Here is a 25,421-nt window from a genome sequence, read left to right as displayed (position 1 = left end):
GACGGAGAAGGCGGGCACACGCTTGTGCGCCAGCGGGCGAGCGGAGCTAACACCGGGCAGGGGCTGGGCCGGGCGAGCAGGGGGCGCGCAGGCTGCTCCGAGGGGCGGAATCCCGCGGCAGAGCCCGGCGCTGGGCGGCGCCAGCCCCAGCATCGGCCGCGCGCACCCGGGAGGGTCTGTGTGCAGTCCCCGCGACCGCGACGCGGGCGATGGAGGGGGAGGGGCGGACCCCGACCCCACCCCCTCCTCAGCGTGAGCGCGCAAGGCCGGGACGCTCGCGCTGCCTTCCTTGCTTCAGCGCAAAAGCGAGCGCGCAGCCGCTACGCGCGTGCGCAATGCAGGCGCGACCTTTCCCTGACTAAACCCGGTCTGGTTCAACTTCCGGCTCAAAGAACCCACGCGCTTCCGGAAAGCGCCCGGGCCGGCTGGAGACTCCGGAGCGAAGCGGCGGCCGGGGCCCCCCGCCATGGAGAGGTGAGCGCGGCAGCCGAGCGGGGCCCGGGGCAAGGGAAGGCCCCAACCGGGCCGCGCTGCGCCCGCTGTCACGGGGGGCTCCGCGCCCTGGCGTTCGCCCCTCCCGCCTCCCCTGTGGGGTTGCAGCCCGTGAGAGCTGGCGAGCGGCAGGGAGCCCGGGGCGGGCGCGGCCCTTCCCCCTCGGCTGCTGGCTGGGAGCCGTCTGGGGAGCGGGGGGGTCTGTCCCTCGAAACGTTGCGGGAACCGGCTCTCGGGGCCTCTTCACAGTCCCGCCCCCTGCAACGCAGGTTTCCCCGGGAGGCTCTCTGGCGTGATGGCAAACGCTGGGGGAGCAGCAAATAACGGTGGGGGGCAGATCAGTTAAATTGACCCCGGGGTGTCATGTGAACAGAACAGATTATACAGCCGGGAAGGGCTGTTGTGCTCTCTGGTCTGACCTCCTGCGTCACCTGGGCCGGGCCACAGGACTTCTCCCAAATAAAACTTGCTGCCTCAAGTCCAGTGGCTCCGGTTGAACTAGAGCATATCTTTTTGGGAAAATATCCAGTCTTCCAGATTCTTACAGATTCCACTGTAACCCTTGGGAAATTGTTCTAATGGTCAGTTACTGCGCACGTTTTTAACAATGGGGATATTTTTAGTCTGAATTTGTCTAGTTTCAACTTCAAGCCATTGGATCCCGTTTTATGCAACACCATACATTTAGGACCAAGAATTGAGGTCTGTATTGTGCAAATCAGGGACTCTGAAAGGAGCTACTAGAGTAATTTGAGGCCTGGAAAATCTGCCTTGCAGTGAGATGCTAAAGAAGTTAAATCTAGTTTATCGAGGAGAGGGTAAAGAGGTGACTTGATCATGGCCTACAAATATCTATATAGGAAAGAATCATCTGATGATAGATGGGTCTTTAATCTGTCAGAAAAAGGTACAATATATCCAGGGGTTGGAAGTCTGAGTTTGTCTAGCTTCAGCAAAAAATAAGATAACTAATCAAAAGAACAATGTATCCATGGACATGCTGGATTCTGTATCTCTTGAAGTCTTTACATCAAAACTGGATATTTTTCTAAAATATATACCGTAGCTCAAATAGAAGTTATGGGATGAGGTTCTTGGGCCTATGTTGTACGAGACCTCAGACTAAATGAGAGGTGGGCAAACTATGGCCCGTGGGCCACATCCGGTCCACAAGACTGTCCTGCCTGGCCCTTGAGCTCCTGGCTGGGGAGGCTAGCTCCCACCCCCTGCCCTGCTGTCTCCCCTCCCCCCCACTCTCAACTCACTATGCCGGCAGCGCTCTGGGTGGCGTGGCCAGCTCTGGCTGGGCCACGCGGCTGTGAGCTCCTGCCACTCTGAGTGGCATGGTAAGAGGGTGGGGAGTGAGGGGGTTGAATATGGGGCAGGAGGTTCCAGGGGGCAGTTGGTTGGGGAGGAGGTTCTGGGGTGGGCGATCAGGGGATGGGGATTGGGGGGTTGGATAGATGTGGGAATCCTGGGGGGCCTGTCAGGGGGCGGGGCTGTGGATAGGGTTTGGGGCAGTCAGGGGACAGGGAGCAGGGAGGTCAGATAGCGGGTGGGGTCCTGGGGGGGTGGTTAGGAGCGTGGGGTCCTGGGAGGGGGCAGTCAGGGGACAAGGAACAGGGGGTTGGATGGGTTGGGGGGTTTTTAGGGGGCGGGAAGTGCGAGGGGGCAGATTGGGGAGGCACAACCTTCCCTACCTGGTCCTCCATACAGTTTCACAATCCCGATGTGGCTCTCGGGCCAAAAAGTTTGCCCTCCCCTGGACTAGATGGTAGTCTGTTCTGGATGTAAAATCTGTTAAGCTCCATGCTACACAGTGTATGTAAATTGACTTCTGGGGCTCTGTAGCCTTGGCAGATTTCCACATAGATTAGGAACCCCATGGACATGAGATATTTTGGAGCCTATGTAGAGTTAAAAAGAAAACTTGGATTTAAACTTGGAGAGTGGTCAGTTTGGATGAGCTATTGCCAGCAGGAGAGTGAGTTTGTGTGTGTGTGTCCCGGGGGGGGGGGGGGTGAGAGAGCCTGGATTTGTGCTGGTCATGGCCCACCTTGATTACCATGCACATTGTAGGGAGAGTGGTCAGTTTGGATGAGCTATTGCCAGCAGGAGAGTGAGTTTGTGTGTGTGTGTCCTGGGGGGGAAGGGGGGGGGGTGAGAGAGCCTGGATTTGTGCTAGACATGGCCCACCTTGATTACCATGCACATTGTAGGGAGAGTGGTCACTTTGGATGAGCTATTACCAGCAGGAGGGTGAGTTTGTGTGTGTGGTTTTTGGAGGGGGGTGAGGGGGTGAGAGAACCTGGATTTGTGCAGGAAATGGCCCATCTTGATTATCATGCACATTGTGAAGAGAGTTGTCACTTTGGATGGGCTATTACCAGCAGGAGAGTGAGTTTGTGTGTAGGGGGGTGGAGGGTGAGAAAACCTGGATTTGTGCTGGAAATGGCCCAACTTGATGATCACTTTAGATAAGCTATTACCAGCAGGACAGTGGGGTGGGAGGAGGTATTGTTTCATGATCTCTGTGTGTATATAATATCTGCTGCAGTTTCCACGGTATGCATCCGATGAAGTGAGCTGTAGCTCACGAAAGCTCATGCTCAAATAAATTGGTTAGTCTCTAAGGTTCCACAAGTACTCCTTTTCTTTTTGCGAATACAGACTAACACAGCTGTTACTCTGAAACCTGAAATATGTAGAGTTAAGCACTGTACAAGATTTCTACTGAAAGTGGAATCTAAATCATTCTCTCCCCAAAACACTGGTCAACTTCTTGGACGTATGCTGAACCAAAATATCTAGGAAAACATGCCAGAAGTCAGATCACTTCACTATTTTTTTATTTTAAACTTCCTAGTTCTTGAACACATTTGATTTGCTTAAACTGACCCAGAAAAAACTGCTGTACTGTAAGATCAGCAAGATTTGTAAGCTCAGGCAAATTTGTTCAGTTTTGCTGAGGATAGCCAGTCTAATTTTGACTATAAAAGAGACTAGCATCTGCCTATATTAGTATTAGAGAGAGGGTTCAGTGCAGCTTAGGGCAGGTCTACACTACAAATTTATAGCGACATGGCTGCTGCTCTCCGTTGGCTTAATAATTCCACCTCTTCGAGAGGTGGTAGTTATGTTGGTGTGAGAAGCTGTCCTGCTGACATAGTGCTGTGTACACCGGCCCTTAGGTTGATATAACTATGTTGCACAGCGGTGTAAATAATCCACACAAATAATTTCATAGTGCAGACCAGGTCTTAGTTTCAATTTCTGACTTGTAGAGTTTAAGAAAAAATTATATATTCATTTGAAGAGGAAACAGTCTAAAACAATTAAAGTTACTTTAGTATTCAATCTGTAGCTTCTCTATTATATAGAACATTTGCGTAAGAAATAGATTTTAAAAATTCTTTGCATAAATGTGCCATGTTAAAGCTTTTTGCACAACTTTCTCAAAGTACTCTGGCTAATGGCTTAAACCAGGAGTGGCCAAACTGTGGCTCGCAAGCCCTATGCTGATCTTTTACAGTTAAAGTGTGGCTTGTGGAACGCCCCCATTCTCTGCTTGCCAGACTGTGGGAGGGAGCTTGGGGCTTTTGTCCTACAGTGGAGTGGCAGGGCTAGGTGCTTGCCAGAGATGACTGGTGCCTGCTGAGAGTGGGGTATTGGCGGATTAAATACTGGGCCAATGGGGCCTGTGCTCAGGGGCCCTGGCTAATTGGGGGCCCCGTTTCCTGACCCGCTCCGCCACCTGCGCGGTGCTCCTGCCAGGGAACGGGGTCGGGGCCCAGGGGAGCTTGACCTGCTCTGCCCGCCTGCCTGGTGCTGTTGTTGGGGCATGGGGGCTTCCCCTGTTCCCCAGCAGGAATGCTGGGTGGGGCAAACCCCTGTGCCTTGACCCTATTTCCCTGACAGGAGTACTGGAGGGGAGAGGCGGGTGGACTGCAGGTGGAAGGGGTGGGGAAGGGCCCCCACTTGCTCTGGCCCAGAGCCCTGTGAAAACTTAATCTGCCTCTGAAGTGGAGGGGCACAATTTAAAGGGTCAGCCCCCCCTACAGCTCCAGTCATGCCCCCCCCCCAGGCATGCCCACTTCTTATCCTCATTGGCCCCTCCCTTTAGCTCCCAGGTGTTAGCTGTGTATAGAGAGCTCCGGCAGGCACCTCCCAGAGCTCAAGCCCTGAGACCTCTGTCCCCACAGGGCGGAAGCCCCACCACCCCACCGCGGGGCTGAAATGTTGTGCCCAAACAGGCACCTCCCATCTGGCTGAAACCCCAAACCCTGACAAGCACCTCCTATGGGGCTGAAGCCCTGAGATCCCCTTGCCTGCAAGGCTGAACCCCTGAGCCCCAGCAGGTGTGCCTTGGCTCTCAGACTTATGAAGATTGTCCGAGCCGCATATGCCAGTCAGTAAGTTTGACCACCCTGGCTTTAACGCTGCAGCCTCCACAGCATTATGAGAACCAAGTGCTCCACTAGAATTTTTTAAGTAAAGTCTGTTGCTGGATAGATATCAGTATTTGGAATTCCAGTTTTTAAGTTTTTCTTTTTTTGATATTAGTTTTTCTTTTTAATTGGATTTTTGAGTTAGTGCCATACAGTTACTGGCTACTCTTCTCAACCTTTTGGGAAATGTAATCTGAATATGTTTGTTTATAGCAACTATATTCCTGTTTTGTAGGAATGAATTTGGAGAGATGTCATCCCCACAAGATGTAGATGTGATCAGGCCTACTCGGAAACAGAGCTCTAAAAAAAGAGTTTCTAGTATCCTTTTCCTGTCAAGGTTTTTTTCTGCCTGTTTTAAAGGGTATAAAAATTGTGATTGCTGAATGCAGCAGTTAACTTTTCATGGTTTTGACTATAGTAAATGAAGGCTTTCCAAAAATTGAATTCTTGTCAGTTGAAGAGTGCTGTAAAACATATTCCTTTAATTTTATACACATTTGAAGTCACAAGTTACATTGAAGTGTACGTTAAAAATCTGATTTCTGAGATCTTTATACCTACTGTTTTAAAAGTAACTTCTGTCTATAACTGAAAGAGTTTGGGGAAAACTTTTTTACTCTTTCAGTTAATTTGCTTGTGCACCTAACAGCAATTTGTGTTTCATTGTTTCCCCTATGTAGTCCTTCAGTTTTTCCTATTGTTCGCAGGAGGTTTTCATAGAGGAAGAAGGAGATATTTTAAAAAATATAAAAATGTGATTGTTTTACAAGTACCAAGATTGGTTGGGTGGCTTGGGGTGTTTGAAGCTCCTAAAACATCTTGACTCCACGTTTTGTTTTATTTTTAATTTGACTTGGTTCTCAGTTAAGTCTCCCTTTTAAGAATTCTTAGTGAAACTAGAAAATCCAGGTTAGTTTCATTTGGAAAATGAATATTATTGTGTATTTAGCAGCATACTATACCACCTTGCCTGTTTAGCAGAACTTTTCCAAGTGATTCTTTAGGACTAAATTGAAAGACAATTGTATATTTATTGGAGTACAGTTTTGCAATAAGTTGTGTTTTGTCTTGTAGAGTTCCCCTAGCTCCTCTGTTAAGTTTGTTTTAAACTTCAAAATATATTCTAGGTTATTTTCATAATATACTTAGATCAGTGATTGAATAATTAATTTATACATGATAGATGGGAAGCTTATGCAAGAGTGTATATGGGCATAAGATATCATTTTCTGAAGAATGTAAGGGTTTGCTTTCAAAAATAGTTTTTTATGGTTGAGAGCACAATTTTCTGTATGTGAATTAATGCAGTAATATTTTCCTGAAACTGAGAGCAAAGGAGTCCAGCATGTCTGCTGTTGCTGGTAGCTCTCCTAAGCAACTACAGAATAAAACTAACAAGATGCTGGCCTTTCTCAGAATTTTGAAGAACAGGGAAACCAGTAGGGAAATTGACAGGAATCATGTGAGTTTCATGCTGCTTGGCAAATCTAGAAGGAATCACACACTGGAGTTATGTATTGAGTAGGAGGAACCACAAAACAAATTGAGGAAAAGGTAGAGAAGTAGAGAATTCTTCTTCCCCACCCTCTCCAAAGCAACTAGCAGGCTTAGGTGACTAGAGAGCAGATGTAGAAAGCTCCTTTTTTCTTTCTGTGGGGGGTGGAACTTCAGATTAAGCAGATACGTTCTAGCCAAAGGCTGATGTAATACTAATACCCTCCTTGATTCCAGCAGCAGTGGGTCTGGAATACTTCGCAGAGGGTTTCTCCTAGACCCCTCACCATGAGTCTCCCTCCATCCGCACACTCATCTTCAGTATCTACCTCAGGTTAGTAGGCTTAACCGTAGTCCTCTAGTTATTAAGTCTGTGGTAAATATTTCAAGCTTATCTAACAGGGACTATCTCTTAGCCTTGTTAATTGTACTGGACTAGATGTACATTCCTTATGGTATCTTAAGGATTTCTAAAGATGCTATTAGCAGAGATGGTTCATTTATAATATAAATCACTCTCAGTAATTTTGTAGTAGACCTGAGATGAAGTTTAGGGCACATTTTCTTAACGTGTCCACCAGTTCTTGCATCCCTGGATGACAGTCTTGGTAATGGAATATCAAGAGGCCAGATAGTTCCCCGAACTCCAGGGTCATTGCTTCGCCAGTTCTGTAAGTTGTTTTTTGTTTTGTTTCTCCACTTCCATGTATAATAAATTGTAGTTCGTGATTACACAAACACTAAATGTTTTGTTTTCTATATTTTTATTTCTCACTATTCTATTTTACCTCAAACACTTTATTCTGTAATTGTCTTAAAGTTTGTTTGGGCTGAGACAGTGTTTCTTTTTGTGTAGCAGCAGGCATGCTGATAAAGCCCAAATAATAATAGTAAAGATAATGTTACCTAAACTTTGAGAGAGAAACAGTTTAGCTCCTTCCTTAGTTAACTGAATGTAGGACTTCATAAGTATATTTACAATCTCGGTTACTGATTTTTTTTGGTAACAGAGCTCCATAGCCTTAAACTTTCTTTGTAGAAAAATATTGTTTTGCTTTTCAGTTACTCCACAAACACGAGGTTCCACAAAGCAGCTAGATATGTCGACCATCCTGGGAACAGGAGGGAAATCGCCTCAATTTACGCATACTCCTGGATTCTTTGGCCATCTGTCTACGGTATGAAGATTATAGGGCATGTTGTTCTCCCTTCTTCGCTCATATGAATCTTATGAAAAGGTAGAAGTGCTTACTGTGTTCACATACGTTTTGAAGTAAGCAGGGTGGTTTGCTTTTAACCAGAGCTATTTAAATCACCAAGTTGAAAACCTCAATTTAAATCCTCAATTTTAATCAACTTTTCTATTTGTATTTGTTATATTCTAAAGAAAGGTGCTTTCTCAAAATGGTTAATGTAACCATTAAAACTTGTTGCTTTATAACTAAATAGAGCCTTTACACTGGAGTTGGTACATCTTTCTGCTACGTAGGAGCAAAATACCAATATACTGTACACATTTATTAAGCAATTATATTGCTTAATATTTTCAGATTCCTATTAATTGTACATTTTTAATGTTAGAAAATGGTAATATTGCTTATTTATTATCTTTTTGCTCATGATTTGTATCAAGCTGCATTAGGATGATTAGAATTTAATTAAACACACAACATATAAAGTTTTTTTTTTTAAACAAAACAACCCTAAATGTTTTGGATACATAAACTTCTCTTGTCAAAACATGTTTCATATTTACAACTAAACTATTAAAGGAAGAGAGGGATTGACTGTAGTCTGAATTAAACTGATTATATCAGATCAGTCTGGGAAAACTTTCAGTACGCCCAACTGAAAGTGACTGAAGCATAAGTTCTCACTTGCCAAAGTCTCTTAAAAATGAGACAACAGTCTTCTAAATTATTTAGTCTGTCCTTCAAACTTAAAACTAGTGAGTCTCATCCCTCCCTCCACATATGGCTAGAAGACAAAAAGGCAAAGATAGAAGAGAAGCAGGAGGAATAATGTGGGAGTGGAATTTGAAAAACAGGTTGGAGAATAGCAAGGACCTATATTCACATTTCAAGAGGTGCTTAACATACTGCCATGAAGATGATGATGTCCGATTCCCTGTCCTCACTGGTTCAGTGAGAATATCCCTCAGGGTCAGGGAAAAAACCAAATGGCAAATCACTGGGACCTAGCATGTAGTGTTGGTGATGGTAGTCATGGTGATGATTATTAGGATGCTTGTCATTGTGGTGAGGTGGTGATAGCTCCAGTCTCTGTCACTCTCAGCCGGCTTGCTGCTGTGCTCATCTGGGTAAGTTACCACATGTTCCCACAGAAATAACCAAAAGTCCCATCAAACTTAAGTATTTTCCTTAGTCCATGTTTGTACTGGGGCTGTCAAGCGATTAAAAAGATTAATCGTGATTAATTGCAGCCACTGTTGCAAAATATTATTAAAAAACTATTTTTGTTTAACATTTTTACAGTGCAAATATTTGTAATAAAAATAATATAAAGTGAGCAATGTACACTTTGTATTCTGTTATAACTGAAATCAATATATCTGAAAATGTAGAAAAACATCCAACAATATGTAATAAATTTAAATTGGTATTCTATTTAAGTGTGATTAAAATGCAATTAATCATGATTAATTTTTTAATCACGATTAATATTTTTTTTAGTTAGTTGCGTGAATTAACTGATTAATCGGCACCCCTAGTTTGTACACTTTCTTTCATTTTGTTGCTGTTCTATCTTGTAACCTTACCTAAAGCTTTGAAAACTCCAATGAACAGTTTTAATTCAAACTGTTTTTTATGACACTTTTTGGCTCTGTTCTGTGACACACACACACCCACCCACACAGCTGTCTTAAGTTGCTTGTAGGTTAAAATTATTCTGCTGCTTTTCACCCACTTCGGACAACTTAAAACTTCAGTCCAAGTTAAGGTTTGACATAATAAGGTTTAGGGAGAGAGTAGGATACGTATTTTAAGAGTGAGTGAAATTTTGCATCCTTCTCATTAGATTAGAAAATCATGTACATCCAGACTTCTACCTTTTTAGAGGCAAATCTGTCATATCTAAAAGCTGAGTCGTTTTTAATTTCTAGAGCTACTCTGTTTGTATCCATAAGAAATAATCATCGAATGAAGAAGCTTTAAAGCTCTCCTGACTGTAAAATTGCTTTTATTTTTCTCTGTTGTGTTTTAGTTGGATGACAGCAATTGGACAGCTGCACTCACACCTCAGCATACAGGAATGTTCACAAACCTAGACCTGTGCAGTGTGACAGAGGATGTCACCATGAGCGCTGTTCTGTTGCGTGAGGATGATCCTGGAGAAGCTGGTGAGATGACTTTGAGCTTTCACAACAAAATTAAAATGAAACAATAATTATTTTGTGCAATTCTTAGATGTATGTTCCACTTCCCTATTGTAATGTTTTTCCAGAATATCCTTGCCTGACCTCCTCCCCCCCTGCCCCCTTCCTTCTACTTGCTGGCTGGAGACAATACTTTGTGAACTTTGTGATTGAAGTTGCCTTCAGGAAACCTGTTAATCATTACTGAGGGAAAAGAGAGTTCCTTAGAACATGGAGTCACAAATAGTCTGTCAGTTCTAGAGATGTAAGGTGTAAAATAGCTGCATCTTACGGCGCTAGGCTCTTTTGGTGTATCTTTAAAGCTTTCTCGTACGACCAGGTCTATAGCAAAAGTTGTGGTATAATTGCTGTGTGACTTAAGATCTGTAACACTGAGAATCTACCTTTTATGTAGTTCACTTCCTTAGTTGCGATGGTAAATTTGCATGACATTCTGCAGGGTGCACATAGTTCATGTAAGTGTCTGCATTTTATTTTCATCATGACTGCACCAAAGAAGAGCTGCAAGTGAGATTTTATTGAAAAATAGAGCTTTGTGTAGTCCTTGAAAATGTCAAATACACATCAGGAGAATTTCTTTCTGTTTTCAGTTTTTCACAAAGTATGGCATGCTATCATGACATTCTTCTTTAATATGTTCTAGCTACTATGAGTATGTACTCAGATTTTCTGCATTCGTTTTTGAAGCACACTTCAACTACTGTTTTTGAACTTGTAGAAGAGTATGAGAATACTTGTAATAACCAGGTAAATTATTGTAAGAATTTCAAGTTGTATTTCCTTTCGTAAGAGATTGTGTTGCTGAAACTATGTTTGTTTCTCGTTTCCGACCAGAACTGCTAATCAAATTTTGGGGCCCGTTGGATGTTACAGTTGGAAGGCGTTGGGCATTTTATTTATTTACAAGTAATGTACAAAGTCCTGCTAAATGAGGGTCAACAGTGTAACACTTACCTCCCCTCCCTCCCTCCCTCCCTCCCCCCCCCCCCCCCAAAAAAAAAAAAAAGCAAACATTCTGGGATGTATCAGCAGGAGTATTGTGAGCAAGACACCAGAAGTAATTCTTTAGCTCTGCTCCACACTGATTAGGCCTCAACTGGAGTACTGTGTCCAGTTCTGGGCACCACATTTCAGGAAAGATGTGGACAAATTGGAGAAAGTCCAGAGAAGAGCATTCAATATGCCCTTCCAGCTTGACTGTGAATCACTCATAACTTCTCTGGGAATGGTTTTCCAACCAGTTATGTATCCACCTCATAGTAGGTCCATCTAGGTTGTGTTTCCCTGCGTCAGTGTTCATGGCTAGTGCTTGGCTTCCTTGCTTTTTTTGCCTTTGCGCCTCTCTGTTCTTGTCTGTTCTCACTTTCTGTGTTCTCACACACCTGTTCACAACACCCAGTGGAGTGCCCCCACTATCCACCTGGTGCTAGTTTCTGGGCGAATTCTATTAGGCCTTATTTTAGGTATGTCCCCATAAATGTTTCTGAGAGCTATCTTAAGGGAAGGGTGCGTTAACACATCAGTTTGAATGAGGTTTTAACTCCACCTGTAACCAGGTTTCACCCAACTCCACTCCCCCTCCCCCTACTTGCTGAGGGGGGGTTGTCACCCACAGTTTGGGAACCGCTGATACAGCTGTTAAAATGATTTCTACCCCCTAGAGGCAGGACAATTCAGTCACTGCAAAACAATTGCCTTACAAGCCTTTTGTCTGACCTGGGCCATATCGTGAAAGGGAATTTGTAAGACACCTTTCCTGGCATGATGACACAGTTACCGTTACTTGCCCTAATGAAATCCAAGCCAATTATTAGCTCATCCACTGTTTCTGCCACCAAGACTTCTTGTTCAAGTTCCAAAGTCCAGTTTTTGGATGGGTGCCCTTGCCCCCATCACTGTCTCCATTAAGACCAGTTAGGTGGTTCAGTGTTCGATCCCTGATTCCCTAGCCTTTTAAAAACGTCTGGTTTAATAACTTTGTTTTAGCCAGCATCAGTCACCGCTGTGCTTGATTTATGGATCCCATTATGCATGCTAGCCGGACTCCAGTTATTGTTTGTGTAACTGCCCATATCTAACCAAAAACTTGCCCTCCATGAAGGTTTATTCCCGTCAGCTTGGTGTTGACTCCTATTTCCTGAACAATGAGAGGCTTTCACTAGACACTTCAACAGTCTGTCTTGCCCTGTGTTTAAATTTATAGCAAACCTTTTTTTTTTTTCTTTGTGGCCAGTTTTAACACATTACCAGCATTTAACTGAACTGTTTCCTTTAATTTTTTTGTCATTGCCAGTTTACCTTCTTTTACAAATCAAATTTATCAGTGTTTGTAGTTGTTCACTAAGATCATGAACCAGATTAGAATCCCCTCTTTCACAGAGCCATGATTACAAGACACATGGTGATCAGCTTCTATCTTCCTTGCTAGTGGTTGTTTCCTCTTATCATGCACTGCTGCAAGGAAAGATTCAAGTTCTGTGGCAATTTCACTTGATCTGCAAGTCCAAGTCCAGCTGCATCTATCAACTGGTCCATCCATCAACTTGTCCTGGAAGGCCTCATTGGTGTCTTGGTATGCCAAGATCACAAGTCCCTGCTGGTCCTCTTCTAGGTCAGGTGGGGTTTCTTCTTTCCCTGTCCTAGCTCTTATCTGTGCCCTGGCCTGCTCAGCTTGATGGCGAACTCCAAACTGCGTGTCAAGGGCTTGTACCAGTTCTGGATAACTGTTTTCTGGGATTAAGTTGTGCACAATCAGAGCTTGAGCACTCAAGTTGGCTGCTAGTAATTCTCCTTTCTTTCCCTCTTACCAGCTATTCTTTTGATATATAATGTTGAAGTGAGCCACATAAGCCTCCCATGGAGTCATTACCTCATGCTCCATCTTGGTTCAACAGGAAGACCAGCTCACAATTTCTTTTTGGAAACTGGTAGAACCCTGCATGGATACAAAATTCATATCTACGGATGTAAATCAGTATCTGTGAAGCTGCAGGGCTCTACCAGGAACTGCAGCAGCGAAAGCAGCAGCATGTCGGGACGCCACTCCGAGGAGCCAGCACCCTGCGCTGGCAGCTCCTCTGGCATTGCTGTACTGCCCCCACCCCACTCACTGGGACAGGCACCAGGCTCTCCAGCATCTGTCCCTGGTCATTATAATGTGTGTGAGCGGCTCGTAAGCCCCCAGACACAAGTCCCTTCCACGCAGTGGCCAGCGTCTCCTGTCCGGGGGCGTATGAGCTGCTCTTACACACTAGCATGACCAGGGACAGCTGCTAATGGGCAGAGCTGAGTGGTACAGCCGTGCCAGAGTTGCTACCAGCATGGGGCACTAGCTCCTGGGAGCAGCGGCCTGACATGCTGCTGCTTTCACTGTTGCATTCCCAGTAGAGCCCTGAAGCTTTGAGGATACTGATTTTTATATCCTCATCCACGGATATAAATTTTGTATCCATGCAGGGCTTTAGAAACTGGATCCTGCTTTTGACACCAGTATTGCCCCTTTTCTACCCAAATGTGTAGTCAAATGTCAGGGCCCAGTGGTGGTCCAGGTGGAGGTAAAAATTGATGGAATCTGATATTCTCCATGATGCAGTTTTGTTTATTTACAAGGAGTATACAAAGTCTTACTCCTATAAATACAGGATGAACCAAAAGCAAAAGAAGCAGTTTTTTAGCTTACAGCCCCAAACCTCTTTCTAGCGACCATGAGACCCAAAAATGCTCTTTAGCTTTTCCCGCAGTCACACTGTGCTCACAGGTTAGCACTTGGCTTCCTTGCTTTTTTTTGCCTCTGTTCTTGTCTACACGCACACGTTTCTAGGCAGATTCTATTAGGTCTTATTTTACGTGTGTCCCCATAAGTGTTTTACGCAGCTCATAAGAGGGACTTAATACGTTTCCCTTCAGTTAATGAGTTCTGATGCTTAGAACTGACAATTTTCAATTGTTCAGGCAGTTGGGGGTAGGCTTAGGCCATGTACACCCTACATCTTATCCCGACCCAAGATATGTTGCTCAGGGGTGTGACTAAGCCGCCCCCGAGTGATGTAAATTACACCGACCTTATCTCCAGTGTGGACAGTGCTATGTTGGTGGGAGAGCTTCTCCTGCCGATTATAACTGCTGCTGCTCACGGCGGGAGAGCTCTCTGCTGTCGGCCTAGAGCGTCTGCCCTACTAGTGCTACAGCAGCAAGCTCTACAGTGTAGCCGTAGCCTTAGTGTTTCTGCTCCCAACTAAAGAACTGAAAAGATCCTAGAACAAGCACCTGTCTTAGGTAACAGAGAGTACTCAGGGTAATGCAAACATTACCTTAATGGCTTGAAACGCAATAGAAAATGGATAATGTATTGTATATAATTACTTACGTCAGGTGAATATACTGGGAAAAATAGTTTACCGAGCTACTCCTGGACAGCAGAAGTTTTCAAAGACTGCCAGTGTTCTGTGGCTTCTCAAGCAAGAGATGGTAACCTGGAGGCTACTGTCCTCACTTTACAGGTAATTTTTTTGAAAAGTATGTCGGGTTTTTTTTGCAGTGAGTTAGTAACTTGGATGTATAGACTACCGGATTTATATTCTGCATGGAAAAATAGTTAAGCAGCTTTGTTTAGTGTAAACATGCTGCATAAATGTTCTTAAGAGTCAAAATTGACTTGTCATTGCATAGGTATTAGACATGAATGCTAGACAGATCAGTGAGTGGCTTCTTCATTTCATTTGTATTTGTAGGGAAGACTTACAGTGGGAGACGCATAAAATTTCAATATTTTTTCATATTAACTATTAATAAAACTTTGTACTTTTGTCTCTAGAGATAGAATACAGTCTGCTCTAGAAGATGAAACAATGTTTGAAATTGCGGTAAGCTTCATGCTATAATGAGCCCTTTTATTTTGTTTAAGGGACAACTTTTAAATCTAAATACACTTGTCTTCATTGTTTGCAACCCAAATATTGTACCACTCAGAACTTGAAAGTAAAAATGAATGTAAACAAAAATTAAACTGATTCGATTTTCATTGTCTAAGATGAGATGAATAAGACCGAACTGCATAAATTATTAAAAGTTAATCAGATTAAATGTTCATTTCTGAATATTAGTAACACAGGAATTGGTTTAAAATATGATTAAATTGCATTTCTATAACCACTCCATATAAAGATGGGAAGTTTGTTCTAAGTGGTTATCTGTCCACTTCTCTTAAGCTCCAGGGTGTTTGCAGATAATGGTGTTTCTATTGGATAGTCAAGAGTTGAGAATTTTGTTCCATCTTCAAATAATTGAATGATATAGGAGGCCTTGGGATGTTTAGCATCTTGTCATCTTGATTTCTCTTATGAAGGCAGACTGAAGAGTTTTGAAAAGCTTTCTTGGTCTATGTCTCTCTTTGCTCTTTTTATTACAAAACAATGTTTGCAGCCTGTGCTGGTAAAGACTAAGGGGAGTAACTTTTCTTTTGTAAAATTCAAACTACATAGTCTTTGACATAAAATATCTTCAACTGATACTGCTTTAGTTAAGGAGGAGAGGCCTATCAATATTTCTAAATTTAACTCTACCAAAAATCAATCCCCTTCACCCTGCTCCACCCTCCCCCTTAAAAGTCCTCCAGCTTTTAGCAAGAGCCTCTTCTCCTGCTTTTGGTGAGGGTTTAATGGAAATTAGATCTGTCTGGGAAAGGGGAAATGTTGAGTTGTGCTGACCATTTTTTCATTTTGTAACTTATGGCAAGGGCACTTAAAACCTTGAGTTAGCACCCATTTTTATTTTTGTATAAATCTAAAATAAATACTCGAATAACCTGACTGGGATCCAAAGTATACCAGTATCTTCTACTGTTATCTAATTTGTAACATGTCACCTATGGACTGATTCTGCTATCTCATGTTTAGATGCAGTGGTGAGCTGGAGCCGGTTGGCACCAGTTCTCGTGAATGGGTGGTTAAATTTTGAAGCCGTTTTAGAACTGGTTGTTAGCCCGCTTCCCTGCAGGCGGCGCTGAGGATTTGATGGGCTCTGGCCGGGAAGTGATGTAACTCCTCCTCTGGCCACTGGGGGCGCTGTGCTGCGGGAGCCACGTGTGCTGCTGCCTGGCCCTGGGCACAAGCCCTGGTGCTGCTGCTGCTCCCCCGACCCCTGCCCCTGGGGCTCCCGCTGCTCCCTGGTGGGTCCCTGGCTGCTCTGCTGGGCCTGGGCTGCCTTCTGCTGCTCGGACTGCTCCAAGCCGCTCTCCCCATGAGCAACCCACCCCCCTGCCCGCAGCCAGCCCCTGCCTCCAGCCACCCCCGCACCTTCTGCCCGCACCAGCCCCTGCCGCACCCCCTGCCCTGCCCGCAGCCAGCCCCACGCCCCTGTCTGCAGCTGGCCCCATGTCCACTGGTGCCCTGCAGTTCTCAGGGCAGTAACCCTGCATGCCTGCTTCAATGAGGGGGGCATGGAGCAGCTGGGACCCACACATGTGCACACCCTAGGGTGACCAGACAGCAAGTGTGAAAAATCAGGACAGGGGGTGGGGGGTAATAGGAGCCTATATAAGAAAAAGACCCCAAAATTGGGACTGTCCCTATAAAATCGGAACATCTGGTCACCCTAGCACACCCCCAGGGAGTGGCGGGGACCCACACATGTGAAACGGAGCTCATTTCTAGTTCAGGCCCATCTTTTTAAAAAAGAACTTTAGGAAGAGTTAACACACACCTGTATTTTCCCGGACAGGTCAGGCTTTTTGGTTCTTAAATCGCCGTCCAGGAGGAATTTTTAAATTTTAAAAATTCGTCCCGGGAAAATATGGATGTATGGTAACCCTGTTGGTACAAAAAATACATACTGGGGCACATCCCTTAAATCAGAACTTTTTTATAGGGAACCGGTTGTTAAGATTTTGGCAGCTCATCACTGGTTTAGATGTAATTTTATTTTACAGCATATGAAAATATATCTTGATATAATGCATTATTTTTTTCTAAGCTACCAGTATAAAACTTGTAGAAGGTCAGTGGATATGATATTAATTTGTCTTCCCTGAATTCTCTTGTTTTTGCCATTTACATTCTGACACCTAAGTTTATTTTTTAATAAAAAAATAAAAGCTCTTTCTTAAATAGGTTCTAAATGCTAGCGAAAAGACGGCTGTAGGCATCTTGTTTCAGAAAGACTCATTGGTTCGACAAAGCCAGGTATGATTTAAAGATGGAGAAAGATTTGGGAGTAGATAAGCTAACAAGCTTTAAATATTTGTTTATACTCCATTATAAACTATAACAAATGCTATGTAGAGTATTAAACTGCTTCTAGCACTATATATTTCTCTAAAATGGGTTTCCTTGGTTATATAACCTCATTAGGGATTGTATGTATGGGTCTTTTTGTGACGGCAAAAGTTGCTTAGTTTCTGCACTGATGGAGGCCAGATACTTGAAGTTAATATGAAAAGGGCAGAGGATTAGGAATCTTGAGAGCTATCCTCATCTGGCATATCCTTTACTAGCCAATATATGGAGCAGAATAAGCCGCTAATCAGTATTGTAACAGGAATGGCTAACAAAAGCTGGGATTGAACATGCAGTCAGTCATGCTTGGTTACTTAGGAAATGAGGGTGCAGTGATCTGGACATATATGTACATCTTAGGATACACAGATAATGAATAGGCCAGGATTGGGCTGGGAGGCTGGTATTATATTTGTAACAGGCGTGTTTTAAAAAACAGCTTAATTTTATATTCCAGCTGGTGGTAGATTGGTTAGAGAGCATTGCCAAGGATGAAATTGGAGATTTCTCTGACAACATTGAGTTCTATGCAAAATCTGTATATTGGTGAGTAATTGAATCATCATTAAGGGTCATGCAGACGTTTTCTCTTGTATTATGTACACTGCATGCTTCCTACAAGTATTAAAGCAAACTGGTTGATAGAGCTGTTTTAAAAACTTAATGTTAGCTTTTAAAAAGCTGGCAACGCTTTTCATTCTTTTTTAATTCTTAGAGTTTTTTGGTCAACTGTTGACATGGTGACTTTCCAAAAGAAGAGAATTCAGTGCATTTCTTTAGGGAAAACAAAAGTGGTATAATGTGAGTGGTTTTAATTTAACCTAGAGGCAAATCATTAACTTCACTTTTACTTATTTTTGTGAGTAATATACGTAACGGACCAGAATTGATTTGTCTACAGTGGCTAGGTTACTGACACCACTGTGCTTGCTAATTTATGCAAACACACCTGCCTTTATTGCTGCCTTGTTCTACCCCTTTTGTCTATTTATTCAATTGCCAAAATCCTAGATTGTAATTTTTCTCTGCCAAGGGACTGTTTGTGTAGTTTATTCAATGCCTAGAGTAATAGTACTGTAATCACTGTTTGAGGTCATTAGGTACCACCACAATAGAAATAATTAATAGTTAGCCACCTGGTAGTCATTTTATTATTTAAGATGGATGAATTAGATCACATTTGTGTGTGTTAATACAATGATCTGTCCCTTCACTTGCACCTTATTATTTCTTTGCTCAAGTCCTTGTCGCTGTTACTGAGTCTGTAACACCTTGGCAACAATAGTTTTTGTCATATTCATTCTCAGCAATGGGTTCAGGTCAGAAAATACCAAATCCCACCATGGATTTTAAATCAGACTTGAAAGGCTAATGATAAGTTTGGGAATGCTGAAATGAACTGAGTGTGCAAGCCTGACTTTAGAATTTAGAATTTTAAAATACAATCTAGTTTACCACACTGAAACGATTCCCTTATTTGAATGAATGAAACAACTCTCGGTGAATTTGATCATATATCAGTTGGTGGTTTACTTTCATGTTTTTAGCTGAATTATATTTACACAACAGTATTACAGCTGGCAGGCCTCAGGGTAAACTGTAGAAATTGATACACTGAGAACCCATCTTGTGAAAATCAAAGTACCCATCAGTTTGTTTTGATGTGCCATTTTGGGAAAAAAACATTTGATATCTTAAATGTCTCTTTAAAAAGAACATTTCTCATTGCTTTTAGGGAGAACACTCTACATATTTTGAAGCAGCGACAGTTCAGCACATACATTGGAAGTACTCGTCCCCTGGTAACTGAACTAGTAAGTATAATTTAAAATGAGGTTTGGCTTCATAGTAGGTGTAAATTGGATTTTTGGGGTAATTAGTATTTTTTTCCTACCCAACACAACTTCCCCAAAAGTTCAGGAGTTTCTGTCTTAAAAATGGAAAAACTCCTGTAGCAGATTTTTTTCATTTTCATGATAGCAGCCCTGAACGTCTGGGGAAATTATGTACACTATCTTTATTGTTCTGGGCATCTGACTTTAGTCCATCATGGATATTGTTTTTTTTTCCACCTTCCCCTTTTTTCAGCAGAAATACTTCTTAGCTATTCATTGAGGTGAGTGTCTTTATTGGTACTTTTTTTTAAAGTGCCCAAAATGTTAGGTGCTTCAGAACAAACACTATCCCTACCCAGAAGAGCAAATAATCTTGATTTAACTTGACCCTACATGTGAAAATCATAAATCAATAGGGATAAAGGAGGATGGGGTGGATTAAGGACAAGTGGCAATAAAATAACATGGTTACTCAAACTATCGTGTTGTGCAAGTGCCTTTCTCGTTCACTTTTTAAAATTCATTTTTTTATTTTAGTTACCTTTGCCCCTTCGCTTAAAACCTCGTTTCCAAAAACCTTACAAGAATAATTTCTGTGACAAAGGTTAGCTTGATTAAACAGATTTGGGGAGGGCATGCCAAATGTAAGGGACAGATGCTCATGGAGCAAGGTAATAAACAGGGTACAGTAACTCCTCACTTAAAGTCGTCCTGGTTAACGTTGTTTCGTTGCTGATCAATTAGAGAACATGCTCGTATAAAGTTGTGCAAAGCTCCTGCTTTGTCCACTGCTTGCAGGAAGAGCAGCCCGTTGGAGCTAGCTGGTGGGGGCTTGGAACCAGAGTGGACTGGCAGCCCCCCTATCAGCTCCCCGCTCCCAAAAGTTCCCTGTTCGGCAGCCGTCCAGTAGGCTGTCAAGTGCCAGCAGTTCAGCTCTCTCTCCCCCCACTGCCATGTGCTGCTCCTGCCCTCTGCCTTGGAGCTGCTCCCAGGAGCCTCCCGCTTGCTATGCGTGGGGGGGAGAGAGGGGGGGCCTAATGTCAGGGTGTCCCCCCTCCCCCCGCTCCTGCTCCCCACTTATCACTTCTCCATAGAGTGGGGGTGGGACACGACAGGGTTCAGGACGGAGGGAGCTTGCTGGCCGCAGCTGCTGTCTGAACTTCCTGATCTAAACATGCAGTGTACTTAAAGCTTCTCTCACCGCGTGTGTGTGTCTGTCTCTACCATTCCAGTCATGCTGCCTTGTAGAGTGTGAGGCTACATTAACAACAGTATGTTTTAACCCTTGAGGGCTCAGCCGAATGCTAGTTCATTTAGCAGTAGGATGTTCCCTGGGAAATATCCTACTCTCTTCCACCCTCTAACTTCACCACCTCAGCCAAGCTTCACAATCATCATTGCTGTGTACAGTATTAAATTTTGTTTAAAACTTATACTTTGTGTGTGTGTATATATATAAATAAATATATATAATAGTTTTTTGTCTGGTGAAAATTTTTTTCCTGGAACCTAACCCCCCCTATTTACATTAATTCTTATGGGGAAATTGGATTCGCTTAACATCATTTCGCTTAAAGTCGCATTTTTCAGGAACATAACTACAATGTTAAGGGAGGAGTTACTGTATCAAGGATGATGTGATTGGAAGTGTCATAAATATAAAGGGAAGGGTAAACACCTTAAAAATCCCTCCTGGCCAGAGGAAAAATCCTTTCACCTGTAAAGGGTTAAGAAGCTAGGATAACCTCGCTGGCACCTGACCAAAATGACCAATGAGGAGACAAGATACTTTCAAAAGCTGGGGGGAGGTAGAAAACAAATCTCTCTCTGTCTCTCTGTGTGATGCTTTTGCCGGGGACAGAAGAGGAATGGAGTCTTAGAACTTAGTAAGTAAGCTAGCTAGATATGCGTTAGATTATGATTTCTTTAAATGGCTGAGAAAATAAGCTGTGCTGAATAGACTGGATATTCCTGTCTGTGTGTCTTTTTGTAACTTAAGGTTTTGCCTAGAGGGAGTCTCTCTGTTTTGAATCTAATTACCCTGTAAAGTATTTACCATCCTGATTTTACAGAGGTGATTCTTCTTATTGTTACTTCTATTAAAATTCTTCTTTTCAAGAACTGAATGTTTTTTTTCATTGTTCTTAAGATCCAAGAGTTTGGGTCTGTGGTCACGTATGCAAATTGGTGAGGATTTTTATCAAACCTTCCCCAGGAAGTGGGATGCAAGGGTTGGGAGGCTTTTGGGGGGGAAAGATGTTTCCAAACGGGCTCTTTCCTCATAAAATAAGCCCGGTCAGATGTTTGGTGGTGGCAGTGGAAGTCCAAGGGCAAAGGGTAAATAGTTTGTACCTTGGGGAAGTTTTCACCTAAGCTGGTAAAAGTAAGCTTAGGAGGTATTCATGCAGGTCCCCACATCTGTACCCTAGAGTTCAGAGTGGGGAAGGAATCTTGACAGGAAGAGTGGAGAAAAACAGTGGGGAATATGAAAGAAGGCCATGTCAAATTTAGATTTGGGCTGTGTGATGTAGAGACCTAAAAGTAAGGACAAAATGTTTGTTTGAATTGGATGTGCAGCACTATTTGTAAGCTCTGTAGGCCAGGGCACACTTTCACAAAAGCTTATGCTCAAATAAATTTGTTAGTTTCTCTAAGGTGCCACAAGTACTCCTTCACTTAGCACAATGAAACCCCAATTCTGTTTGGAGCTCTGGGTTCTACCATCCTCGTCTGGTTTCCTCCTATTATTATTTCTTGTATATTGAAAACCAAGGGAGGACTGTCCAGGAAGGAGGAGTAATCAGCTGTATCAAATGCAGAGGAAATCTCAAGAAAGATCAGCATAGGCTTTGAGAATTGGTCAGGAGGAGGTGGTTAGTGGCATTAAGAGCAGTTTAAATGTTTTGAAGAAAGCCGAAAATAGGCTGGAGTGGATCCACAAGAAAGTGAGAAGAGAGGAAGTCAATGTAACAGTTGTAAACGGCTTTCTCAAAGAACTCGCAGGTAAAGGAAGGAAAGGAAAAAGTCTGCTATCCGGAGAGGTAGATTACAAGGGGGAAATGTTTGTGGGGAAAGGAGCGAGAAGACAGGGCTTTTGGGAAGGCGAAAGGATTGAAATTGATGAACAGTAATCTCTCGGGCTCAGTGACTGGGGAGGTGAAGAGGAATGTAATGCCAGTTTTTAGGCAGACTAGTCAGACTGTTGTCAACATGAGAAAGTGAGTACAGATGGATTTACTATCATTGAGAACCTTTGAGACATGCATACAGAGGGAAATGTCTGCAGTGTAGGGGATGGAGGATTCATTGTCCCTTTTTTCTTTCTTTTTTTCTTGTAGGACCCAGATGCCCCCGTAAGACAGAAAATGCCACTCGATGATTTGGATCGAGAAGATGATGCCAGGTTACTCAAATACCTTTTCACTCTTATCAGAGCTGGGATGACGGATGAGGTAAGCCACAGAAACCTGTAGTGTCCTTCCCTTTCCTTCAGACTTGTTCAAACGTTTTAAAAACTGATTTAGTTCAACCAGTACAAACTTTTGTATGGACACGCTTATATCAGTTTAGTTTTCATCCGATTACAAGTGCTGATGTCACATGTTAGCTAAACTGCTATAAAGCAGGTTTTAACTGATATGAGTGTCCACACACTGAATTTAAAATCATGCCTTTAGTTAAACTAGTGCAACTTTGAGTTGAGAGCAGGCATTATGGTAGATAAATTGGACTTAGGGTTGTCAGGCCAGCACATTAGTAGCACTGCTTGGTGCTAAAATGACTTAGTACTGACTGCTCAGTGCTGTATGATACAGTTAGAACATCTGAAAGAGTTTGTAAACTGGGCCTTTCAAAACCATTAAATTATCACGTGTACCTCCTTTTTCACGTATTAGTGCTGTACAAATTTGAAAAATAGCACAATTGATTCTTTCAGGTTTCTGTCTAGTAGTGAATTGCAAGGGTGCTTTTTCTCTTTGCTGATATAATCCTTTAAGAAAGGAAGCCATTCTTAATGTCTACCACAACCAAAACCATCATTAATGATGACTCTGATTTGAAGCTATGAAAATAGCACCTGGATTTCAGGTTTACTAGGAAAAAGATGACTCTACTTCATTTCCTTTTTTCTTCTTCTTCTGTTGTCCCTGGCAAGCCATAAATGCTTCAATAGTCGAATCTCTCTGAAGAACTCATGGATGGGCATGAATAGGATATTAGGAGTTTGTGCTTTTGAACAGCACAAAAGAGGTTACTCTTCTCTTCCATTAATCCTTTGGCTGAATGTAGCTCTGCCTTTTTTTTTTTTTTTTTTAAATAATACCTTACGTAATTTGTGGTGTAAATTTACTATTGCCCACAAATTTGAGGGGAATTACAACACTGTCACTGTGAGGTCAGACTGCCATGGGTATGTGCTGTGCTCTCAATTCAACAGCACCCTTGCAGTTCCTATCCTGGGTCTCTCTTGGGGAGAGGCTCCCCATTGTGCCAGTGGTTTTCATGATCAATAATTAAATTAAATATTTGTATTAGGCAGCATATGAAGGCTTCCGTGGTGGCTAGGGGCTGCCAGGATGCTAGGCACTGTACCCATGCATAATGAGGGGGGAAGAAGTTGCTGCTCCAAAGATCTTACAATCTTAGGAACGTAGGAATATAGTCACTTGTTATAGATGAAAGTATTATCCCACTATCCCTAGCTATCAATTTTTTCAGTTTTCTTCCCTCTTCATCAACATTCCCAAAAGTGATCAGTTACTGCAGACTGCAGCTTGAAAACATGACCATTTAACACAGTCTGCCTCACTATTCTGACAATTCTGTCAGTCATGGAATTGATTCATCTGTTAGATAAGTAATTGGGTGTGAGATGAGTAACCTTCAACAGTGTGTGCTTGCTTACAGTCCACAGAAGCCTATTTTTTTTTCCTCCCTATTGCTTTTACTTCTGCTGTATATTCATATAGCTAGAGTAGGTCCCAAAATTGGCTTTGGGGGAAGCAGACTTCTGGAGTAAGACTATTCATGGCATTATGTAGCCTGATTTATGTTGTCAGCACAAAGGATTGAATTTTCCAAAGTACCTGAGAGTTGGGTACCCTCAATCACCTTGGAAAATTGCACCCAAAAAGATGGATTTTAGGCCTTTGCACCAAGGGGCATATTTTCATAAGCTATAAAAGACTTCATCTAAAGCAACTAGAGCTGTCAAGTGATTAAAAAGATAATAAAATACCATTTATTTAAATATTTTTGGATATTTTCTACATTTTCAAATATATTGATTTCAATTACAACACTGAATACAAAGTGTACAGTGCTCACTTTATATTTTTGATTACAAGTATTTGCACTGTAAAAAAACAAATAGTATTTTTCAATTCACCTAGTACAAGTACTGTAGTGAAATCTCTTTATCATGAAAGTTGAATTTACAAATGTAGAATTATGTACAAAAAACAGCATTAAAAATAAAAAATGTAAAATTTTAGCACCTTGAAGTCCACTCAGTCCTACTTCTTGTTCAATCAATCCCTCAGACAAACAAGTTTGTTTACATTTTCAGGAGATAATGCTGCCCGCTTCTTGTTCTCAATGTCACAAGAAAGTGAGAACAGGCATTCTCATGGCACTGTTGTAGCTGGCGTCGCAAGATATTTACATGCCAAATGCGCTAAAGATTCATATGTCCCTTCATGCTTCAACCACCATTCCAGGGGACATGCATCCATGCTGATGACTGGTTCTGCTCGATAACAGTCCAAAGCAATCCAGTCCAACGCATGTTCATTTTCATTATCTGAGTCAGATGCCGCCAGCAGATGGTTGGTTTTCTTTTTGACGTTCGGGTTCTGTAGTTTCCGTGTCGGAGTGTTGCTCTTCTAGGACTTTTCAAAGTATGCTCCACACCTCATCCCTCTCAGATTTTGGAAGGCACTTCAGATTCTTAAACCTTGGGTTGAATGCTGTAGCTCTCTTTAGAAATCTCACATTGGTACCTTCTTTGTGTTTTGTCAAATCTGCAGTGAAAGTGTTCTTAAAATGAACAACATATATGCTGGGTCATCATCCAAGACTGTTATAACATGAAATATATAGCAGAATGCAGGTAAAACAGAGCAGGGGACATACAGTTTTCCTGCAAGGAGCTCAGTCACAAATTTAATTAACATATTTTTTTAACAAGCGTCATCAGCATGGAAATATGTTCTCTGGAATGGTGGCCGAAGCATGATGGGGCATACGAATGTTTTGTATATCTGGCACATAACTACCTTGCAATGTCTGTGACTTTGTAAATAAGAAGCGGGCAGCATTATCTCCTGTAAATTAAACAAACTTGTTTATCTTGGCAATTGGCTGAACAGGAAGGAGGACTGAGTGGACTTGTAGGCTCTGAAATTTTACATTGTTTTGTTTTTGAGTGCAGTTATGTAGCAAAACAAATCTACGTTTGTAAGTTGCACTTTCACGACAG

General features: G+C 42.6%; 1 protein-coding gene across 4 annotated transcripts in view; it reads left to right on the top strand.

The window, feature by feature from the left end:
• Window positions 1-255: 255 nt before the first annotated feature.
• Window positions 256-25,421, top strand: part of NUP107 (nucleoporin 107) — a 48,891-nt gene continuing 23,725 nt past the window's right edge. Inside the window, exons 1-12 of one of the 4 annotated variants that reach the window (XM_073327831.1) lie at window positions 256-474; window positions 5,176-5,261; window positions 7,019-7,108; window positions 7,500-7,615; window positions 9,663-9,798; window positions 10,478-10,581; window positions 14,206-14,333; window positions 14,648-14,696; window positions 16,941-17,012; window positions 17,563-17,651; window positions 18,841-18,919; window positions 22,279-22,392. In XM_073327831.1, the coding sequence (XP_073183932.1) occupies window positions 467-474; window positions 5,176-5,261; window positions 7,019-7,108; window positions 7,500-7,615; window positions 9,663-9,798; window positions 10,478-10,581; window positions 14,206-14,333; window positions 14,648-14,696; window positions 16,941-17,012; window positions 17,563-17,651; window positions 18,841-18,919; window positions 22,279-22,392 (1,071 nt within the window). In that variant the 5' untranslated portion in view covers window positions 256-466. Of the gene's footprint in view, window positions 475-5,175; window positions 5,262-5,335; window positions 6,772-7,018; window positions 7,109-7,499; window positions 7,676-9,662; window positions 9,799-10,477; window positions 10,582-14,205; window positions 14,334-14,647; window positions 14,697-16,940; window positions 17,013-17,562; window positions 17,652-18,840; window positions 18,920-22,278; window positions 22,393-25,421 lie in introns of those variants that run through there. The other 3 variants (XM_073327832.1, XM_073327833.1, XM_073327834.1) reach the window with 3 other exon arrangements.

Source organism: Lepidochelys kempii, chromosome 1 (assembly GCF_965140265.1).
Source record: "Lepidochelys kempii isolate rLepKem1 chromosome 1, rLepKem1.hap2, whole genome shotgun sequence".
Classification (NCBI taxonomy): domain Eukaryota; kingdom Metazoa; phylum Chordata; order Testudines; family Cheloniidae; genus Lepidochelys; species Lepidochelys kempii.
Note: the sequence above shows the minus strand (reverse complement) of the source record. Positions and strands in the feature narration are given on the sequence as shown.